The following is an 18,213-nucleotide window of genomic DNA, read 5'->3' as shown; positions in this document are numbered from 1 at the left end:
GGAAAGTGCTCTTTGGAGAAGCAGCAGCCTTGGAGGATGACTCTGAGTCAAGGTCAGACGGCAGCAGCCCCACCTTTGCAGGTAGCTCTCTCGGAGTGGCCATGGTGTCCTCCTTGCTCTCCCCTGCTGTCCCCACCTCCTCCCCTCCCCTGCACCTCCGTGGATCTTGCTCCTGGGAGGCATCAGTGAAGCAAGCTTGCTCAAATGGTGGATAATTCAGGTGTCTTTTATAGTGTTCACTTTGAAATGTGTGTGTTTTCTTGCATCAAGTGTTTGCTGTTTTCCCTGGTTTAAGCTGTTTTAAAATTAGGTTTATACTCCCTGAGTATAAGTCTTTTTGAGAAGAGGATGGTGGGTAAAGTGTCTCATGAATTGCATGGGTTGTGAGGGGGAAAATGGGATTAAAAATTGTCTGAGGCTCTGAACCAGGAAGAAATAGAAAATATGAACAGACTGATTATCAGTATTGAAATTGAATCAGTAATTTTAAAACTCCCAACAAACAAAAGTCTAGGACCAGATGGCTTCACAGGTGAATTCTACAAAACATTTAGAGAAGAGTTAACACCTATCCTTGTGAAACTATTCCAAAAAATTGCAGAGGAAGGAACACTTCTAAACTCATTCTATACGGCCACTGTCACCTTGATAGTGAAACCAGACAAAGATACCACAAAAAAAGAAAATTACAGGCCAATATCATTGACGAACATAGATGTAGTCAAGTAGGATTTATCCCAGGGATGCAAGGCTTTTTCAGTATCCACAAGTCAGTCAATGTGATAGACCACATCAACAAATTGAAGAATAAAAACCATATGATCATCTCAGTAGATGCAGAAAAAGCTTTTGAAAAAATTCAACATCCATTTACGATAAAAACTCTCCAGAATGTGGGCATAGAGGGAACATACCTCAACATAATAAGGGCTATATATGACAAACGCACAGCTAACATCATACTCAATGGTGAAAAGTTGAAAGCATTCCGTCTAAGATCAGAAACAAGACAAGGATGCCCAATCTTGCCACTTTTATTCAACATAGTTTTGGAAGTCCTACACAGCAATCAGAGAAGAAAAAGAAATAAAAAGAATCCAAGTTGGAAAGGAAGAAGTAAAACTGTCAGTGTTTGTAGATGATACTATACATAAAAAATCCTAAAGATGCCACCAGAAAACTACAAGAGCTCATCAATGAATTTGGTAAAGTTGCAGGTTACAAAATTAATATACACTAACAATAAAATGTCAGAAAGAGAAATTAAGGAAACAGTCCCATTTAGCATCTCATCAAAAAAAGAAAAACAAAAACCTAGGAATAAACGTACCTAAGGAGGCAAAAGACCTGTACTCCCAAAACTATAAGACACTGATGAAAGAAATTGAAGACAACATAAACAGATGGAAAGATATACTGTGATCTTGGATTGGAAGAATCAATATTGTTAAAATGACCGTACCCCCAAGGCAATCTACAGATTCATTGCAATCCCTGTCAAATTAGCAATGGCATTTTTCACAGAACTGGAACAAAAAATTTTTTAAATTTGTATGGAAACACAAAAGACCCTGAATAGTCAAAACAACCTTGAAAAAGAAGAATGAAGCTGGAAGAGTCACTCCCTGACTTCAGACTCTACTACAAAGCTACACTAATTAAAACAGTATGGTACTGGCACAAAAACAGACACATAGATCAGTGCAACAGGATAGAAAGCCCAGAAATAAACCCACACACTTATGGTCAATTAATCTACAACATACGAGGCAAGACTATACAATGGAGGAAAGACAGTCTCTTCAGTAAAGTGGTGCTGGGAACACTGGACAGCTAAATGTAAAAGAATGAAATTAGAACATTCTCTAAACCATATACGAAAATAAACTAAAAATGGATTGAAGGCCTAAATGTAAGACCAGATACTATAAAATTCCTAGAGGAAAACATAGGCAGAATACTCTGACATAAATCACAGCAGTGTATTTCTGGGTCTGTTTCTTAGAGTAATGGAATTAAAAGCTTTTGCACAGCAAAGGAAACCATAAAGAAAATGAAAAGACAGCCTACAGAATGGGAGAAAATATTTGCAAGTGCCGAGACTGACAAGGGATTAATTTCCAAAATATACAAACAGCTCATACATCTTCATGTAAAAAAAAATATGCAACCCAATCAAAAAGTGGGCAGAGACCTAAATAGACATTTCCCTAAAGAAGACATAGAGATAGCCAACAGGCACATGAAAAGATATTCATTATCACTAATTATTAGAGAAATGCAAATCAAAACTACAATGAGGTACCACCTCACACCAGTCAGAATGGCCATCATCAAAAAGTCTACAAATAATAAATGCTGGAGAGGGTGTGGAGAAAAGAGATCCCTCTTACACTGTGGGTGGGAATGTAAATTGGTCCAGCCACTATGGAAAAGTGGAAGTGTGGAAGTTCCTTAAAAAACTGAAAATAGAGCTACCATATGATCCAGCAATCTCACTCCTGGTCATATATCTGGAGAAAAACATGGTTTGAAAGGGTACATGCACCCATATGTTCACTGCAGCACTACTTATAATAACCAAAACGTGGAAACAACCTAAATGCCCATTGACCGAGAAATGCTTAAAGAAGATGTGGTACATATATACAATGGAATACTATTCAGCGATAAAAAAGAATGAAATAATGACATTTGCAGCAACGTGGATGGACCTAGAGATCATCATGCTAAGTGAAGTAAGTCAGACGGAGAAAGACAAATATCGTATGTTAGCACTTATATGTGGAATCTTAAAAAGATGATACAAATGAACTCATTTACAAAACAGAAATCGATTCACAGAAAAAGAAAACAAACTGATGGTTACCAAAGGGGAAAGAGCAGGAGAGGGATAAATTGGGAATTTGGTTTTAATAGATATACACATAATTATATACAAAATAGATAAATAAGGACCTACTGTACAGCACTGGGAACTATATTCAATATCTTGTAATAACCTATAATGGAAAAGAATCTATAAATATATATATATATATATATATATATATATATACACACACGCATGTAGCTGAATCACTGCTGTACACCTGAAGCATTGTAAATCAACTATACCTCAATTAAAAAATTTTCTGAGGATAGCTTAACTTGAAAGAAATTTACATTTGTTTACAAATAATTATCTAATTAAGCTCTTTATTCATCTTGTGAAAGATGAGTATTTAGTAAGATACTAATAATTGGATTAAATGAGAGTGGTTTGGGTTGTATAACCATATGCAAAAGAATATTTTTAGATAACTGAAAATGAGGCTGAAATACTGGGGAAGGAAAATCTGAATAATTTCAGTGGTGATTACTTATTTATTGATTTAGTCTACAAAATAGAAATTGATTTTTTAACTTACAAAAATAAAGTTAAAACAAAAAAATTACAACTATACACAACATTATAAAGCCCAAGTGCTCATTGACCCACTGGCCTACAGGAGTGACATTGCTGACAGCTTGGTGTAGATTTTTATGTAGTGGTAGTGTATTTATTTATTTATAAACAAACAAACAAATAATTTTACTTATTTGTTTAGTTGGTTGCACCGGGTCTTAGTTGCAGCAGGTAGGCTCCTTAGTGGCAGCTCACCAGCTCCTTAGTTGTGGCATATGAACTCTTAGTTGAGGCATGCATGTGGGATCTAGTTCCCTGATCAAGGATCGAACCCAGGCCCCCTGCACTTTGAGCACAGACTCTTAACCACTGTGCCACCGGGGAAGTCCCCATTATGGTGTTTTTTGTTTGTTTGTTTGTTTGTTTGTTTTAATGGGAATTTAAAAACTAAACTAGGGAAGTGTGAAACTTTATGCTACCTGAGAGTAGGACTGGCTTAGAGGTCTTCAACAGGGTCTGGGAAGAAGGAAAGCCCACCTCCAAGAGCACTGCTTGCTTAGGGCTCCGGGCATTTGGGTTCTTTTTTTGTTTTTTTAAGTAAATTTATTTATTTTCGGCTGCATTGGGTCTTTGTTGCTGCGCCGCGGGCTTTCTCTAGTTGCGGCGAGTGGGGCCTACTCTTAGTTGCTGTGCGTGGGCTTCTCATTGCAGTGGCTTCTCTTGTTGCGGAGCACGGGCTCTAGGCACGCAGGCTTCAGTAGTTGTGGCTCTTGGGCTCTAGAGCGCAGGCTCAGTAGTTGTGGCGCACGGACTTAGTTGCTACGTGGCATGTGGGATCTTCCCGGATCAGGGCTCGAACCCTGTCCCCTGCGTTGGCAGGCTGATTCTTAACCAGTGTACCGCCAGGGAAGCCCTGCTCCGGGCATTTTTGACCACCCAGCCTGTGCCCCTGACCAGGCTGCCTAGGAATCGCCAAAGTCTCGTCGCTGCTCCACGCTCAGGCTGGAGCAGTTGCTTAAGAACGGGAGGTGGTAATGTTGCTGGGCAGGCTTCAGGTTTTGCACTGAAATGCCATTTGAGAATATTCATAGCATTTAAAAAATATCTACTTATGATCCTTATTTTATCAATACCGTAATATAGTAAAAGGTAAGTAAATAATACAGTAAACATGTTTGAAGGATGCACTGTTGTCTTGCTTTTGAAATTGAGTAGTTCATATTTTCCATGTATTTCAGGGATTCTTGCAGTTAAAGCATTTGCTGATAGTGAATTTTGGGGTATTTTGCAAATATTTGTTCCCATATTGAATGCTTTTCCTGACCCTTTGAAGAATGAGTGTTTCTTTGTCTTCAGCCTCAGTCAAGGGTGAGATTGGCGGTGAGCTGGCTGCCTCTTCTGGGGTCTCCACTCCCAGCTCAGCTGCCGACTCTGTGGGTCACGACATCATCACTGAGCAGCCCCGGTCACAGCACACACTTCAGACGGACTCGGCGGATCTGACTGGCTGTGACTTGACGAGTGGTGCCACTGATGGGGACGAGGAGGACATCTTGAGCCACAGCTCCAGCCAGATGAGCGCCGTCCCGTCTGACCCTGCCATGGACCTGAACGATGGGACCCAGGCCTCCTCTCCTATCAGTGACAGCTCCCAGACCACCACCGAGGGGCCCGATTCAGCTGTGACCCCTTCCGACAGTTCTGAAATTGTGAGTGGTTAGAGGGGGCAGCCCAGTTTCTTCAGAGGGACCTTCCCTGGAGGCCCAGACCTGGACCCTCCTGCTGGTTCACTGCATTCATCTGACCCACTGATAATAGTGTAGAGGCCACCAGCTCAGATCCTTAACAGGCAGCTCGGCCCCATCTGAGTCCTTCACTGAAGGAAACAGCCCAGTGTCTTTCGTGTCGAACGTGGAGGTCAAAAGTGCATTAAAAATTTCTTAATATCTTGTTGGGCACAGGTTAAGTCATTATTTTGAAAGTCCTTGAGGAGCATATTGTTAACAGATCTGTGGTCTTAATGCAGTATGATTAATAACATTAATACTGTGCATTATTTTAACACTTATTGACTTTTTAAAACCTTTTACAACATATCCCATCTTGAGCATGGATCTGAGTGCCTCTTATCTCTGAGTTAGTGGACAAGAAACACCTCAAGAATGGTCTAAAGTTTGGTACAGGTATAAACCAAATTTTACAGCCCCACTTTATTGAAACCGCTTGTACTATTAATTGTTTTGCTACTATTGAATGTATTTTATTAAGAATATGCATATATATTTTACTTAAATGAATGCAGAAACTGTGCGTTACAAATCATGAGCTAAAGCACCGGCAGCTCTCCACTTGTCATGTGGATGTGGTTCCTATTGGCCGAGTGGATTGCGACTTACTCGGCTGGAGAAGTGGGCTCACAGCTGGGGTTTTTAACTAGAAGACCTGGAGGAGGGTAGGACAGATAACGGGAACGGTGGGAAATGATTTTAAGTCAGGAAAGGGTGAAGAGTGCTAACCAGTAGGCCGGGAAAAGAGAAGGTTGGGTAAGTGCTGGCCTCAGTCGCATGTTAAGTGTGCAGAGGAAGCTTCTGTTGTTTGCTTATTGCACCAGCTTGCATCTTGCCTTTTTACAGTAGATGATTTCTGGGCAGGTTTGCTAGAAGTAGGACTGAATATCCACAGGAGGTTGTGAAAGCGTCCCGTCTGGGAGTGCTGCAGCAGCCGTGTGTTGCGTGGTAGGGCTGGGCCAGGGACCCACGCCGGGCTGTGGCCTGCGGGGAAGCAAGCCTCTTCCCTTGATGCATCTCACACTGGCAGAGTTCTTCCTGACTTATGAGGTGCTTCCATGTCCTTTGTTTAGTCATTAGTTATTTGCAGAACAAATGTACTGAGCATCTGTTCTGTTCCAGGGCTTGTCCTACAAGCTGCAGATGAAGTAGACGACACAACGTACAGAACTGCTCACCCAAAGCTAATATTTTAGAGTGGGAGCCCTCAAACTCTTCCCATTTAAGGCCAGATAGTAAATAGCTTTGGCTTTGTGAACCATATGACCTGTGTTGCATACTCATCTGTGCTGTTGAGGTGCCAGAGCAGCCGTAGATAAGTAAATGAATGAGCATGACTGTGTTCCAATAAAACTTTATTTACAAAGACAGCTGGTGGGCCAGGTTTGGCACACCGACGTAGTTTGCCTGCCTCTGTTCTCGAGTGTGTGCCTGTGTGGGTGGGGCAGATGATAAGCCAGTAATCAACAGGTAAATCAACACATAGTCAGATAGCAATAAGTGCCGTGGAGAAAAATAAGCCAACTGTAGTGGGTCGGGATTGTCCTCATGAGACAGCCCGGTGTGGGGCTTGTCTTGGAGGGAGCCCACCACGATGAGAATTCTGGCTTGGCCATTTACTAGCCGTGTAGCCTAGCGCGGTTATGGCCCTTCTTGCCTCAGTTTTCTTACCCACGGAATGAAGGTGGTGACAGTACCTGTGTTGTAAGGCTTATGAGGATAAGGGAAATAATACACGTAAGTACTTTTGAGCCTGCCTGGGGTGCAGTATGACATTCAAAAAACGTTGTTTTTTTATTGTGGTGAAACTTCTCATTTTAACCCGTGTGGGTTCTTTTTCTTTTAAACAATCTGGAGAGTGGAGGAAATCATTTCTTTCTTAGTTGTTTTTGAGCAAGTAGCTCAGTTTCTTTTTAATTTAATTAGAGGGATTTGGAATGATTTTTTAAAATGATATAGAATTTATTTCAGTAATAATTTAGCATACTGAAGGTGCATCACTCAGTTTTTCAGGTCAGTCACAATTGGATGTGAAAAGTTTTGCAGTATGAAATCATAACCCGCATATATGGCTAAATGCGCCCAAAACTTAGTTGGGTCATTTCTAGCAGTTTAGGGGATAACCTATTGGTAGACTTTTGTCTAAAAGATTTTTCCTCATTTTTGACTTACTATAAAATTTGCTTGTGAACACAAAGACTTTTGTTTGGATTTTTTTTCTTTTTGTAATCAAAAAGAGAAATGTTCAGATTGGAATTGTTTTGGAATTAGAGTTACGAAAGCTTTTTATTCTTTTGTTGTTGTTGTTGTTGTTGTTGGGGGGTGGTGGTATGTGGGCCTCTCACTGTTGTGGCCTCTCCCGTTGCGGAGCACAGGCTCCAGATGCACAGGCTCAGCGGCCATGGCTCACGGGCCCAGCTGCTCCGCGGCACGTGGGATCTTCCCAGACCGGGGCACGAACCTGTGTCCCCTGCATCGTCAGGCGGACTCTCAACGGCTGCGCCACCAGGGAAGCCCATGAAAGCTTTTTATAATATAGCAGTAATGCGTGGTCAGTCAGCTCTTGATAATGTACATGCACGCACCCATGTGCACTTGAAGAAGTGACCTTCGTGTTGGCATGTGAGGTGTGGTCCGTGTTATTTGTGGGGTTTTGCCTTTGCCTTCCACGTTGGAGGGCTTACCCCTCGATGGTCGCACTTCAGAACCCTCACAGCCCCTCTTGAACTGTTTAGGTGTTAGATGGTGCCGACAGCCAGTACCCAGGGATGCAGGCGGGGCAGCCCCAGGACGAGGACGAGGACGCTGCTGTGGTTCTTCCTGATGAAGACGCGGAGGCTTTCAGAAACTCTTCCCTCGGTACGTTGACTTCAGGCCACGTACTACAGAGCGGCCTTGTCTTCAACCCTGACCTCTTATATCTCAGCTTCTGAGAAGAAATCTTCTGGTGTCTTTGTTTCCTGAGGTGTAAATAGCAAATGAGGAAAGTCAATTGAGAAGTTATTATCCTTTTTTTGATCTAAATCCTGTGGTTTCATGTTGACTTTGTGTAAATATGTGTATTTGTGTTTTAATTGGAAACTTGTCACTTAACCTCTCTTTCTCTGATTTTGAAGCCCTTCAACAAGCACATTTGTTGAAAAGCATGTCCCACAGCAGGCAGCCCTCTGACAGCAGTATAGATAAATTTGTCTCAAGAGATGAAGCTGCTGAGCCAGGAGATCAGGAAAACAAGGTGAGACACTTAGGCCCGAGACTGCTCCGCATGCCGAGCCCCAGTGAGCGTCCAGCATCACCCTGGCCGCTGCCTGGCCATCGAGCTCTTGGCTTTCCCGTCGCTGAGCTTTTGCTCAGCCGTCTCCCCTTTGCACATTGACCTCTTCCCGGGTCTGCTCTGCTTTTCTACCTCTCCAGGTGTGCGCGTGTCCTCACCGTCTGGGGGTCATGCATGGCCTTGCAACATTCTTGGTTTTGCTCCATTGAATTGATTGATTGGTTTGTTTATTTATTGTGGTAAAATACTCATAACATAAAATTTACCGTCGTAATCAGTTTTAAGTGTACAGTTCAGTGGTGTTAAGTGCTTTCACACTGTTGTGCAGCCGTCACACAGAACCTTTCTCATCTTCCCAAACTGGAACTCTGTCCCCACTAAACACTAACCTCCCGTCCCCCCAGCCCCTGGCCCCTGTCACCCATCATTCTGCTTTCTGTCTCTGTGGATTTGATGACTCTAGGGACCTCACATACGTGGAATCACGCAGGATTTGTCCCTTTGTGACGGGCTTGTTTCACTCAGCAGAATGTCCTCAAGGTTCGTCCATGTTGTAGCAGGTGTCAGAGTGTGTTTACTCCATTTTGCTTTTCTCCTCACCTCTTGATGGACACCTGGGTTACTTCCGCATTTTGGCTGTTGTAACTCATGCTGTTATCAATGAGTCTACAAATACCTCTTCAAGACCCTGATTTCATTTCTTTAGGGTATATATCAGAAGTGGAATTGCTGGATCACGTGATAGTTCTGTTTTTAATTTTTTGAGGAAACACTGTACTGTTTTCCACAGCAGCTGTACCATTTTACATTCCTACCCACAGTGCACCAGTGTTCCATTTTCTCCACATCTTCGCCAGCACTTGTTATTTTCTGCTTTTTTTGAGAGTGGCCATCACACTGGGTGTGAAGTGGTGTATCATTGTGGTTTTGACTTGAATTTCCCTGATGATTAGTGATGTTGAGCATCTTTTCATGGGTTTATTGGCCATTCATATGCCGTCTTTGGAGAAATGTCTATTCAAGTCCTTTGCCCATTTTTTAATCAGGTTGTTTGGGGTTTTTTTGTTGCTGCTCATTGAACTATTTTAAAATTATCTCTATTGCTTACCTTTTCCATGTAAGTGTCCTGTATTCCCAGTTAATTTTAAATTCCTTGAGGGCAAGAAGTAGTGTTTCATACTTAGTCCCTCCATGGATGCTCAGTCACTGTAGCGACCTCGGCTGTTCCTTCTGGGACCCCTCGCACCAGGCCCTCCGCTCGCAGCTTTGGGCTCCCCCAGTCTCTTTCCTCTGCCCGAGGAGCTTCCCCCGGATGCCAGGTCTCGGCTGCCCTCCTGTGTGGCTCCCTCCCTGCGCATTGGGCTCGTCCCTGCCACGGCCCACGTGGCCCTGGGTGGCCCTGGGTCAGGACTCCCTCTGGCTGGTCTGATTCTGCTCTGCCGTGGCCCGTGAGGTTGGGCACCTGTGGGTGAAGGCAGGCGTCTCTGAATCCCCAGCGCCTGGCACAGCTGCTGTTCTGGAACTGTTTGTTGGATGAACTAACGAATCAATGGGTGGGCTCCATGATTATAAGACAAACAAGTGTCAGTTTTTCTGTTTCAGCCCTGCCGGATTAAAGGCGACATTGGCCGGTCCAGGGATGAAGATTCTGCTCCTCTTGTCCATTGCGTCCGCCTTCTGTCCGCTTCATTTTTGCTAACTGGGGAAAAGCACGGTAAGTGTAGAAAGGCAGGTGCAGAGTTGAAGGGAGTGACTTTAGGTTTCAGAGGTCATCTTGGGAGCCAGCTTCGTGCCTGTTTGCAGCAGACAGAGTAGAATCTGGGGACGAGCTTTGGTTTTCACTGACCGGTGGGGGAGGGAGGGGAAGACGGGAGCAGCTGGTTTAGTGGGTCTAGTTTTGTGTGTTTGGAAGCTAGACATCTGCTGCTTTGAAGCTGAAGGTGACCCAGGTGTATTTGTCTGCAGCCTTGGTTCCGGATAGGGACGTGAGGGTCAGCGTGAAGGCACTGGCGCTCAGCTGTGTTGGAGCTGCTGTGGCCCTTCACCCTGAATCTTTCTTCGGCAGACTTTACAGAGCACCGCTTGACACCATGGAATACCCTGGTACGCTCAAAGTTTGTGTCTTATTCCTCAACGCTTAATCATTATTTTGGAGACTATTTCAAACCGTCTTGACTATTTTAGTTTTAGAGCACTAAGTTTTCTGAGCTAATTTGCAGCATTTGAGGTGTGTTCTCCATAAAACACATAAATAGTCATGCTTTTAGCGTCCCGGACCCCCTATAGGTGCGGTGTTTAGTTGAAACACATACAACAAAGCGATAGGAATCTGGGAATGTCAGAGCTGATTTGCATATGAATTGGATTTATACCCAAACCACAAGTTGTATGTAATCCAAATTGCTTTGGGCCACACCACCCAGGCCGGGTGCTCACACTCAGCCAGGGGCACCGAGACCAGCTGGGGCAGCAGCAGACGCGTCTCCCGTCAGGCGTGCGCTGGGGCGTATCCTCGCGACGGGCTGGACGGTGGGGGGACTCGCTTTCCTACAGCTGTCCTCCCACCTGCTCTCTGTCTTTCCTTGGGCAACGGGACACCCCACGCTTTTGAATTTATATTAGGAAAGTGTGGACAAGTCTGAGGTTCTCTAATAATCTTTTGAGATGAAACCTTGGAATTTTGATTATTGGCTGAACCTGGAATTATAATCCAGAAAATCTATTGTGTTGAAGGATGAGTATAGAATCTTTAAACCCTGAAACGTTTTTACCACTGACGGTTATTATATTCAAGTCTTTTCTAGATTAGGATCACTGCCTCGCCCTCTTTTTCCTTCCTGAGAATTCAGCCTTTGGCCTGAGTTAGAAAGTTGACGGTAGGGACTTGTACAGTGGCCGGCTGTCTCTCTCCACAGAGGAGCGGTACGTGTCAGATATCTTGAACTACATCGACCACGGGGACCCACAGGTCAGAGGGGCCACAGCTATCCTCTGTGGGACCCTTGTCTCCTCCATCCTCAGCAGGTCCCGCTTCCACGTGGGAGACTGGATGGGCACCGTCAGAGCTCTGACAGGTAACGTCGAGTGTTCAGTTTTCAGTTTGTCTCTTCTAGATGGCATTCTCCTTCTCAGGTTCACGTGAAGCTGTTTGTTCCTTGCTCTTCCGACCAGGAAATACATTTTCTCTGGCGGACTGCATTCCCCTGCTGCAGAAAACTTTGAAGGACGAATCTTCTGTTACTTGCAAGTTGGCTTGTACAGCTGTGAGGGTGAGCATAGTCATTTGTGGAAATCATTTCTTCGATTAGTGGAAACTTTACCGATGTTACAGTTAAAATTGGAGCTTAACATTAAATATTTCCAGACATTCTAAACACTAATAAACATCTGTGTATCCACCACTCAGCCTTAGAAGGAAAACATTGCCAACAGTTAAGGTTTAATAGACTTTGATTTAAATCTCAGAATATTTGTTTGAAGTATACTTGCCCTAAAGGGTGTCTATACCTTGCTCACATTAAGTGTGAAACCTGGTGAATTAAAAAAACAACTCTTTCAGGCCCATAGAATGGATAGAGTTAAAGTGAGGCATAGGGGTTATTTAATCCACTTTGTTTTTTGTGTCGGGGGACAGCCCCAGTCCTTTGTGTGTTAGGAAATGTTATATCAGCTGGTTCATAAATCACAACTGGCTAGTCAACAGCAGTCCAAGCTAACCAGTAAAAATCAAAACAAAAACCCTACAGTTGTTAGATTTATGGGATACCGTCCCTTTTTAAAATTTCATGGCCCGGCCAGAATTGCTCCTTAGTTCCAGTTGTTTGCCGGGTTTCAGTCAGTCCGTCTTTGCTGGAGCAGAAGGGAGGGGGCTTGCGGCAGGCAGCAGGCCGCGTGTGGAACTGCCCGCGGGCGTGCTCAGGGCTCGGGGGAGGGTGCAGCCTCGGAGGCCCACCCTGTCCGCTCCTGTGGCCAAGGGCAGGGTCGCGTCAGGAAGGGCTCAGGTGCTGTGTCCCGTGTGCTGGGCCCGCGGCTGAGCTCGGGTTTAGCAGTGGCGGTGTGGCGCGTGGTCAGTGATGACGAGGTTGGTGTCTGGGAGGAGAGGCCAGGGTAGAGGCAGAGACGGGGAGGAGAATACCGTTTTGTGGAAGGGACACATTTACTTTGCAACTCGAGTTTACGGAGGTGAGTGTATATGATAAGTGTTTCTGAGAGATGTGGAAGCAGGGCAGCATCCCTGTTGCTGTTAAACGAAGACGGAGCGGGGGCGGTGGGGAGGGGTGGGCGTGGGAGGGGTCGGCGGAGGCCCACCTGCTGCCCGCCGTGCCTTCCAGCTCTGCGTCATGAGTCTCTGCAGCAGCAGCTACAGCGAGTGGGGGCTGCAGCTCCTCACTGATGTGCTGGCCCTGCGGAGCAGCTCCTACTGGCTGGTGAGGACGGAGCTTCTGGAGACTGTGGCAGAGATCGACTTCAGGTGAGTGAGTCGGGCTCGTTGGGTTGGCGAACCACAGCCGCTCCCGAGTCTGAACAGGCGTTGGAAGGCCCGGTCCCCTGGTGCCAGTGGTGACGCTTAGCAAGTGACCCATGGCAGCATCCGGGTCGTTTGCACGGCTGCCGCTGCCCGTGTCCTCCTCGACTTTGCCCCCTTCCTGGGATGGTTGCGCACAGGCAGGGGGCTGGGGTTTTCTGGCAGTCTTAGTCATCTAAGTGTTCCGGATGGCGTGAGTAAAAGAGCTTGAACTTCTAAGACAGTGAAGCTTGTGTCGCTTGTGCTTGTTTAAACGAGTGTACTTAACACTGCACTGAACTTAGCTGACCTGTATTGTGCCGCACTTAAAAATAACTTCTGATGCCTTGCAGTTTTTCATTTTCTAAGAGTAAGTTTTCTTTCCAGATGATTTCTCTCTATGCTTTCTTTTATTTTATTATTTTTTTTATATTTGTATATATGAACATTTTATTATGAAAAATTTCAAACTTACAGGAAAATAGAGTAGTAAAATAAACACCCAAAGACCCACTACGTAGATTTTAAATTGCTACCATTTTCCCAAATTTGTTTTATCTTATTGTTTTTTGAAGTATTTTACAGTAAATCACAGACATCAGCTGAATTTCTTCAAGATGCATCTCTGGACAATAAGGACATTTTCCTGCAGGCATATACATTATCACAGCTAGTAATATTAAAAGTTAATATCATCTAAAATCCAGACCATATTCAACTTTTCCCAGTTGTCCCCCAAATGTCTTTCATAGCTTTTTGTTCAGGCCAGGATCCAAGCATATGCTTTCTTTTAGACGGGAAATTGTCCTTTATTGTCCGGGAATACTGTGCTTTTAAGCCGCCATTTAGGGAGTGCTTGTTGTGTGCCAGGCTGGGCTAGGTGCCCTCTGTGGGTTACCTTCTCTCAACCTCACAACATCTCCGTGAAGTCAGGGTTGCTTTCGCCCACGTCTCACAGACGAGACCCTGAGCGGGGCGGGCGGGGACCTTCCGGTCTTCGGGAGGCGCCAGAGTCTCAGCCCCCTCCCCACAGTCTGCCCTCCCGCCTTCTTGGGTAGGCGTCTGAGCTAATTCTGTAGGGCACGTGGGGTCTTTCAAAATAACAGCTGTTTATATCCATTTTGAAGAAAAATAGTTTCCTGAGTAGTGTCTGACTGAGTCTGGAGTCGGGAGAGCAGTGTAAATTCTACTTGTTTGGAAAACACGAGTCTTTCTGCTGTTTTAAGTAAGGCTGCCTCAGAGCCTTTGCTGGCTCTTGGTTAATGTGCTGGAACCGGCCGTCTTCCTTGCTCTGTCAGTGGTGCAGGCCATCAGCGGGTGTTTGTTCAGTAACTAAATTGTTTCATTGTGAAATATGTTCTTTTGTGTTAGGTTGGTGAGCTTTTTGGAGGCAAAAGCAGAAAACCTACACAGAAGGGCCCATCATTATACAGGGGTAAGCCCTTCGTTTTTGTGAGGCCATGATTTAACTTCCAGGAAGTGCACTTTCCTAGTGGAGTAGAATGTCTTGGAATGCATTCTGTCCTAGATTTATTTCACATGAAGTATCTGTTGACATCATGAAAGTTGTGATTGTATGCGTGACTTCAGGACTAGTGATGTTGAGTTCTTCCTCACTGGCTTTCCAAAATATCGGACCTAAAACTTAGTTAAACACAGAGATTATATCTGACTTTATTATCCTTCTTTCCAAAGCTTTTAAAACTGCAAGAACGAGTGCTCAATAACATTGTCATCTATTTGCTTGGGGATGAAGACCCCAGGGTGCGCCATGTTGCTGCAGCTTCGTTAATGAGGTACTTACCAATTATTTTCTCTCTTTTCACTTGCTTGGTTAAAGTACTAAATGATATGAGAATGGGAAGAGAGGGGAAAAGTCAGAGGACGTGGGGCAGTATTCCTGAATCTTTTGAGCTCACTGTCAGCTACTCTTAAACTATCAAAAAAGATATTTTTCACTACCTTAAGGGTCTAAAATGAAAATTTAAACAACAAAGTACTAGCTTCATATTATAAAAGTAATGCACTTTCGTGGCCAGAATTTTGAAACATGGAGACTAGCACTGGAAAAATCACCTTCAGTTCTACCATTGGAGATAACCACTGTTCACATTTTTTCCTGTATATCCTATGTACAAGTTTCTTTTTCAAAATTGGGACAAAATGTACATGCAGTTCTGTTATCTGATAATTTCCACATAATGTATTATTAGCATCTTCCTGTTGGAAATACACTTCTAAAAAAGAAATTTTAACTGGCATTGTTGTCTGGGGCAGCACCCTCTATTCAGATATATTCATATTTCCGTACTGAAGTGTATGACATATGTGCATGACATATAGTGTGAGATAAATAAAGCCTGTAAATATTGTTTAAAAATTTTTTTAGTTAGTGGTCACTTTTTCACTAGGTAGTTGTGATAAATTTTTATATAAATATTATTTGGATATTAAATTTTTATTGATCTAAATAATGAATAATGGTTCAGTGACTATTGTTATACATAAGTGTTTATACATAAGTGTTATTGTTATACATAAGTGTTTATGTGTAATTAATTCTTAGAATTAATTCCTGGAAATTGAGTTACTAGGCCAAGCAAGCTTTTTGATTTATTTTTCCTAGTAGCTTTATTGAGGTATAATTTTATATCTCTTAAAATTTACTCATCTTAAGTGTACAATTAAATGATTGTTGGTAAATTTACAGAGTTGTGCAACCTTCACCACAACCCAATTTTAGAACATTTCCATCATCTCAAAAAGATCTTTTGTGCCCATTTGCAATAATTCCCAATACCTACCTGGCCACAGGCAACCACTAATCTACTTCCTGACTTTAGAGATTTGCCTTTTCTCCACGTTTTATATAAATGAGATCACATAATAAATAGATGGGACTTTGGCGTCTGGCTTCTTTTGCTTAGTTTTTGAGATTCTTCCATGCTACGTGGTGTGTTTTTCCCTTTCATTGTGGAATAGTGTTCTGTTACATAGATAATACTCTATTTTATTTATACGTTCACCAGGTGGTGTTATTATTTTCACTTTTTGACCACTATCACTCATGCTTTTCACTTCTCGTGGGTGGACACCTGGAAGTGGATTTTCATGGGCTTTGGTGCTTACTGTGAAATTACCCCCCAGAAGCAGAGCCGTTTATGCCCCCGCTCCCAGAGTATGGGTGCGCCTGATGCCTCTCACCAAAGCAGCGTTTCAGAAGAAGTTAAATATGTGTCACTTGTTCAGGCAGTCACTGGTATTTCTTATTAGCATAACCTTTATCTTGTTTTAAAGGTAGTACATGTTTACTGAACAAAATTTGGGGAAAATGTGAAGAAGGAAATAAAAATCTTTGTAATCAGACCACTCAAAGAAAACCAGTTACATTTCGGTGGATACTCTTGGTTTTCAGTGGGGTCATTTGCATTTCTTTGATTCCTTGTGAGGTGTACCTTTTCGTGGATTTAACTGGACTTATATAACTTACTCGATCAAAGATCTTGGATCTTTACCATTCTCTGTGAATGATAGTAATTTATTAAACCTTAGGAAAAAGTTATACTTGTGACCAGGTCTTCATGGAGGAAAGAGACTTTAACTAAAGACACCGGGTTTGCAAACGAATGTGATAAAACAGTTGACCGTTTCTAAAAGTTATGGGCCCGTCTGTGGGTGTGTGAGTGCTCACACGGGGTGTGTGCTGGGTGCTGCTTGATTGCAGGGAGGAGCCCATGTGCCCCCTGCGTTCTGCCTCTGAGTTCACTTTGGATTTGTGAGGGACCTCAGCTGCAGCTCTGCACCTGGGGGGGTGTGGCATGGTTTTGCAGACAGAACTGCAGAAGTGAGTAAGGGACGGCCCCTGGCACTCAGCTCTGCCCTGTGCTCAGGGCTTCCTGCGCACCGTGGCTTCACGCACTTGCTGATGCTGATCAAGATGGTTAGAAAGAGAACTTTCAAGGTTTTAAAAATCTAAGCATTTAATTATGTGTAGAGAGATGTATGTAACCATATGACGGACAGGAAGAGAGTCCAGCGCCTGGTCTTTTCAGAGCGGGTTTGTGGGGGAGCGGCCCTGCGATCGGAGCCTCTGCTCTTAATTCCCCTGAGGAGGGAAGTGTCTGTGGGTAGCCGGAGGGAGGGGATCACAGGTGGGTCTCAGGTACTTTCTAAGGGAAATAAACCTTGCTTTTATGTCAGGCTTGTCCCGAAGCTGTTTTATAAGTGTGACCAAGGACAGGCTGACGCAGTCGTGGCCATGGCGAGAGGTCAAAGCAGCGTTCACCTGAAGCCTCTCATGCACGAGGCACAGCCTCCATCTCACTTCTCCGCCAGCACCATAACCAGGTACTCCGCCAGCCGAGGACAGCGTGCCCTGGGCTCACTCTAAAGCCTCGTGTTTTCTAGAGAAAACGCTTGGAATAGGCGTTCCTCACGTGATGGGGCGCTTCTCTTTTTCAGGGTCTACCACCCACCTCTGTCTTTAAGTAAGCTCTGCTGCAGCCACACAGCAGTGACATCGTAAATCGTATGAGCTGTTTGTTACGAGCCACGTACCGACAGCTGTGTTTTTCTCTAGGACTCTAATGCTGTGTCTTCTCTAGAAACTTGTCCTTAAAGTTCTCACTGTATTTGTGTTACCTGTGAAGAGTATAGTTACGTCATGACATCAATGCTTAGGTGAGCAGGTGGTTAAAGAGTGTCAGTGTTATTTAGGGTCATCACCAGTTCAGTGACGTGCAGTTATTATTATTCACATTTTTGTGTGGGAGTCTTTTAAATACAATTTCAAATGGTTGTACACAGCCCATTCTTTTCTATGTCTTTTAGACTAGAAGACTAACATAGACTATGTTTTTTATTGTTGAGGACAGGACACTGAGGGAAACAAAAGTGAATCAACGCTAATCCTGCCTGGGCTTCATTTATATAGTTGGGGAATTAGAATTAGTGTGTAACTACAAGGAGGGGTTGAAATTGACGCATGCCATGAATGGGGTGTGGAAAAGTGGCGGTGCTGTAGTGGGAAAGGGCTTTCTTTTGTCCAGAATCAGGAGTAGATTCATGAAGGATTTCTTTTACCTTAAAGCTTGAAAAATGGGCAGCTTTGGACACGTAGAGAGATTGCAGGCAAGGCTGTGTTGAAGAGAGCATTGCTCCAGTGCTGTGGTGTTGGGAATTGGAGGAGGAGAGGGGTGATGTCAGCCATTTTCCTAGAATAATGACCACATTTATTCCCAGTCTTTCTTTAACTTAAAAG

At 43.9% G+C, this 18,213-nt stretch overlaps 1 protein-coding gene across 2 annotated transcripts in view; it reads left to right on the top strand.

Moving 5' to 3' along the window:
- The window catches only part of HTT (huntingtin), a 141,365-nt gene that overhangs the window by 42,652 nt on the left and 80,500 nt on the right, over positions 1–18,213 (top strand). For both annotated transcript variants that reach the window (XM_067036781.1, XM_059065976.2), the window contains exons 11-22: positions 1–81; positions 4,745–5,097; positions 7,911–8,034; positions 8,292–8,410; positions 10,052–10,163; positions 10,415–10,552; positions 11,365–11,523; positions 11,621–11,718; positions 12,781–12,920; positions 14,325–14,388; positions 14,649–14,749; positions 17,154–17,300. In XM_067036781.1, the coding sequence (XP_066892882.1) occupies positions 1–81; positions 4,745–5,097; positions 7,911–8,034; positions 8,292–8,410; positions 10,052–10,163; positions 10,415–10,552; positions 11,365–11,523; positions 11,621–11,718; positions 12,781–12,920; positions 14,325–14,388; positions 14,649–14,749; positions 17,154–17,300 (1,636 nt within the window). The remainder of the gene's footprint in view (positions 82–4,744; positions 5,098–7,910; positions 8,035–8,291; positions 8,411–10,051; positions 10,164–10,414; positions 10,553–11,364; positions 11,524–11,620; positions 11,719–12,780; positions 12,921–14,324; positions 14,389–14,648; positions 14,750–17,153; positions 17,301–18,213) is intronic.

Source organism: Kogia breviceps, chromosome 6 (assembly GCF_026419965.1).
Source record: "Kogia breviceps isolate mKogBre1 chromosome 6, mKogBre1 haplotype 1, whole genome shotgun sequence".
Taxonomy (NCBI): domain Eukaryota; kingdom Metazoa; phylum Chordata; class Mammalia; order Artiodactyla; family Physeteridae; genus Kogia; species Kogia breviceps.
Note: the sequence above shows the minus strand (reverse complement) of the source record. Positions and strands in the feature narration are given on the sequence as shown.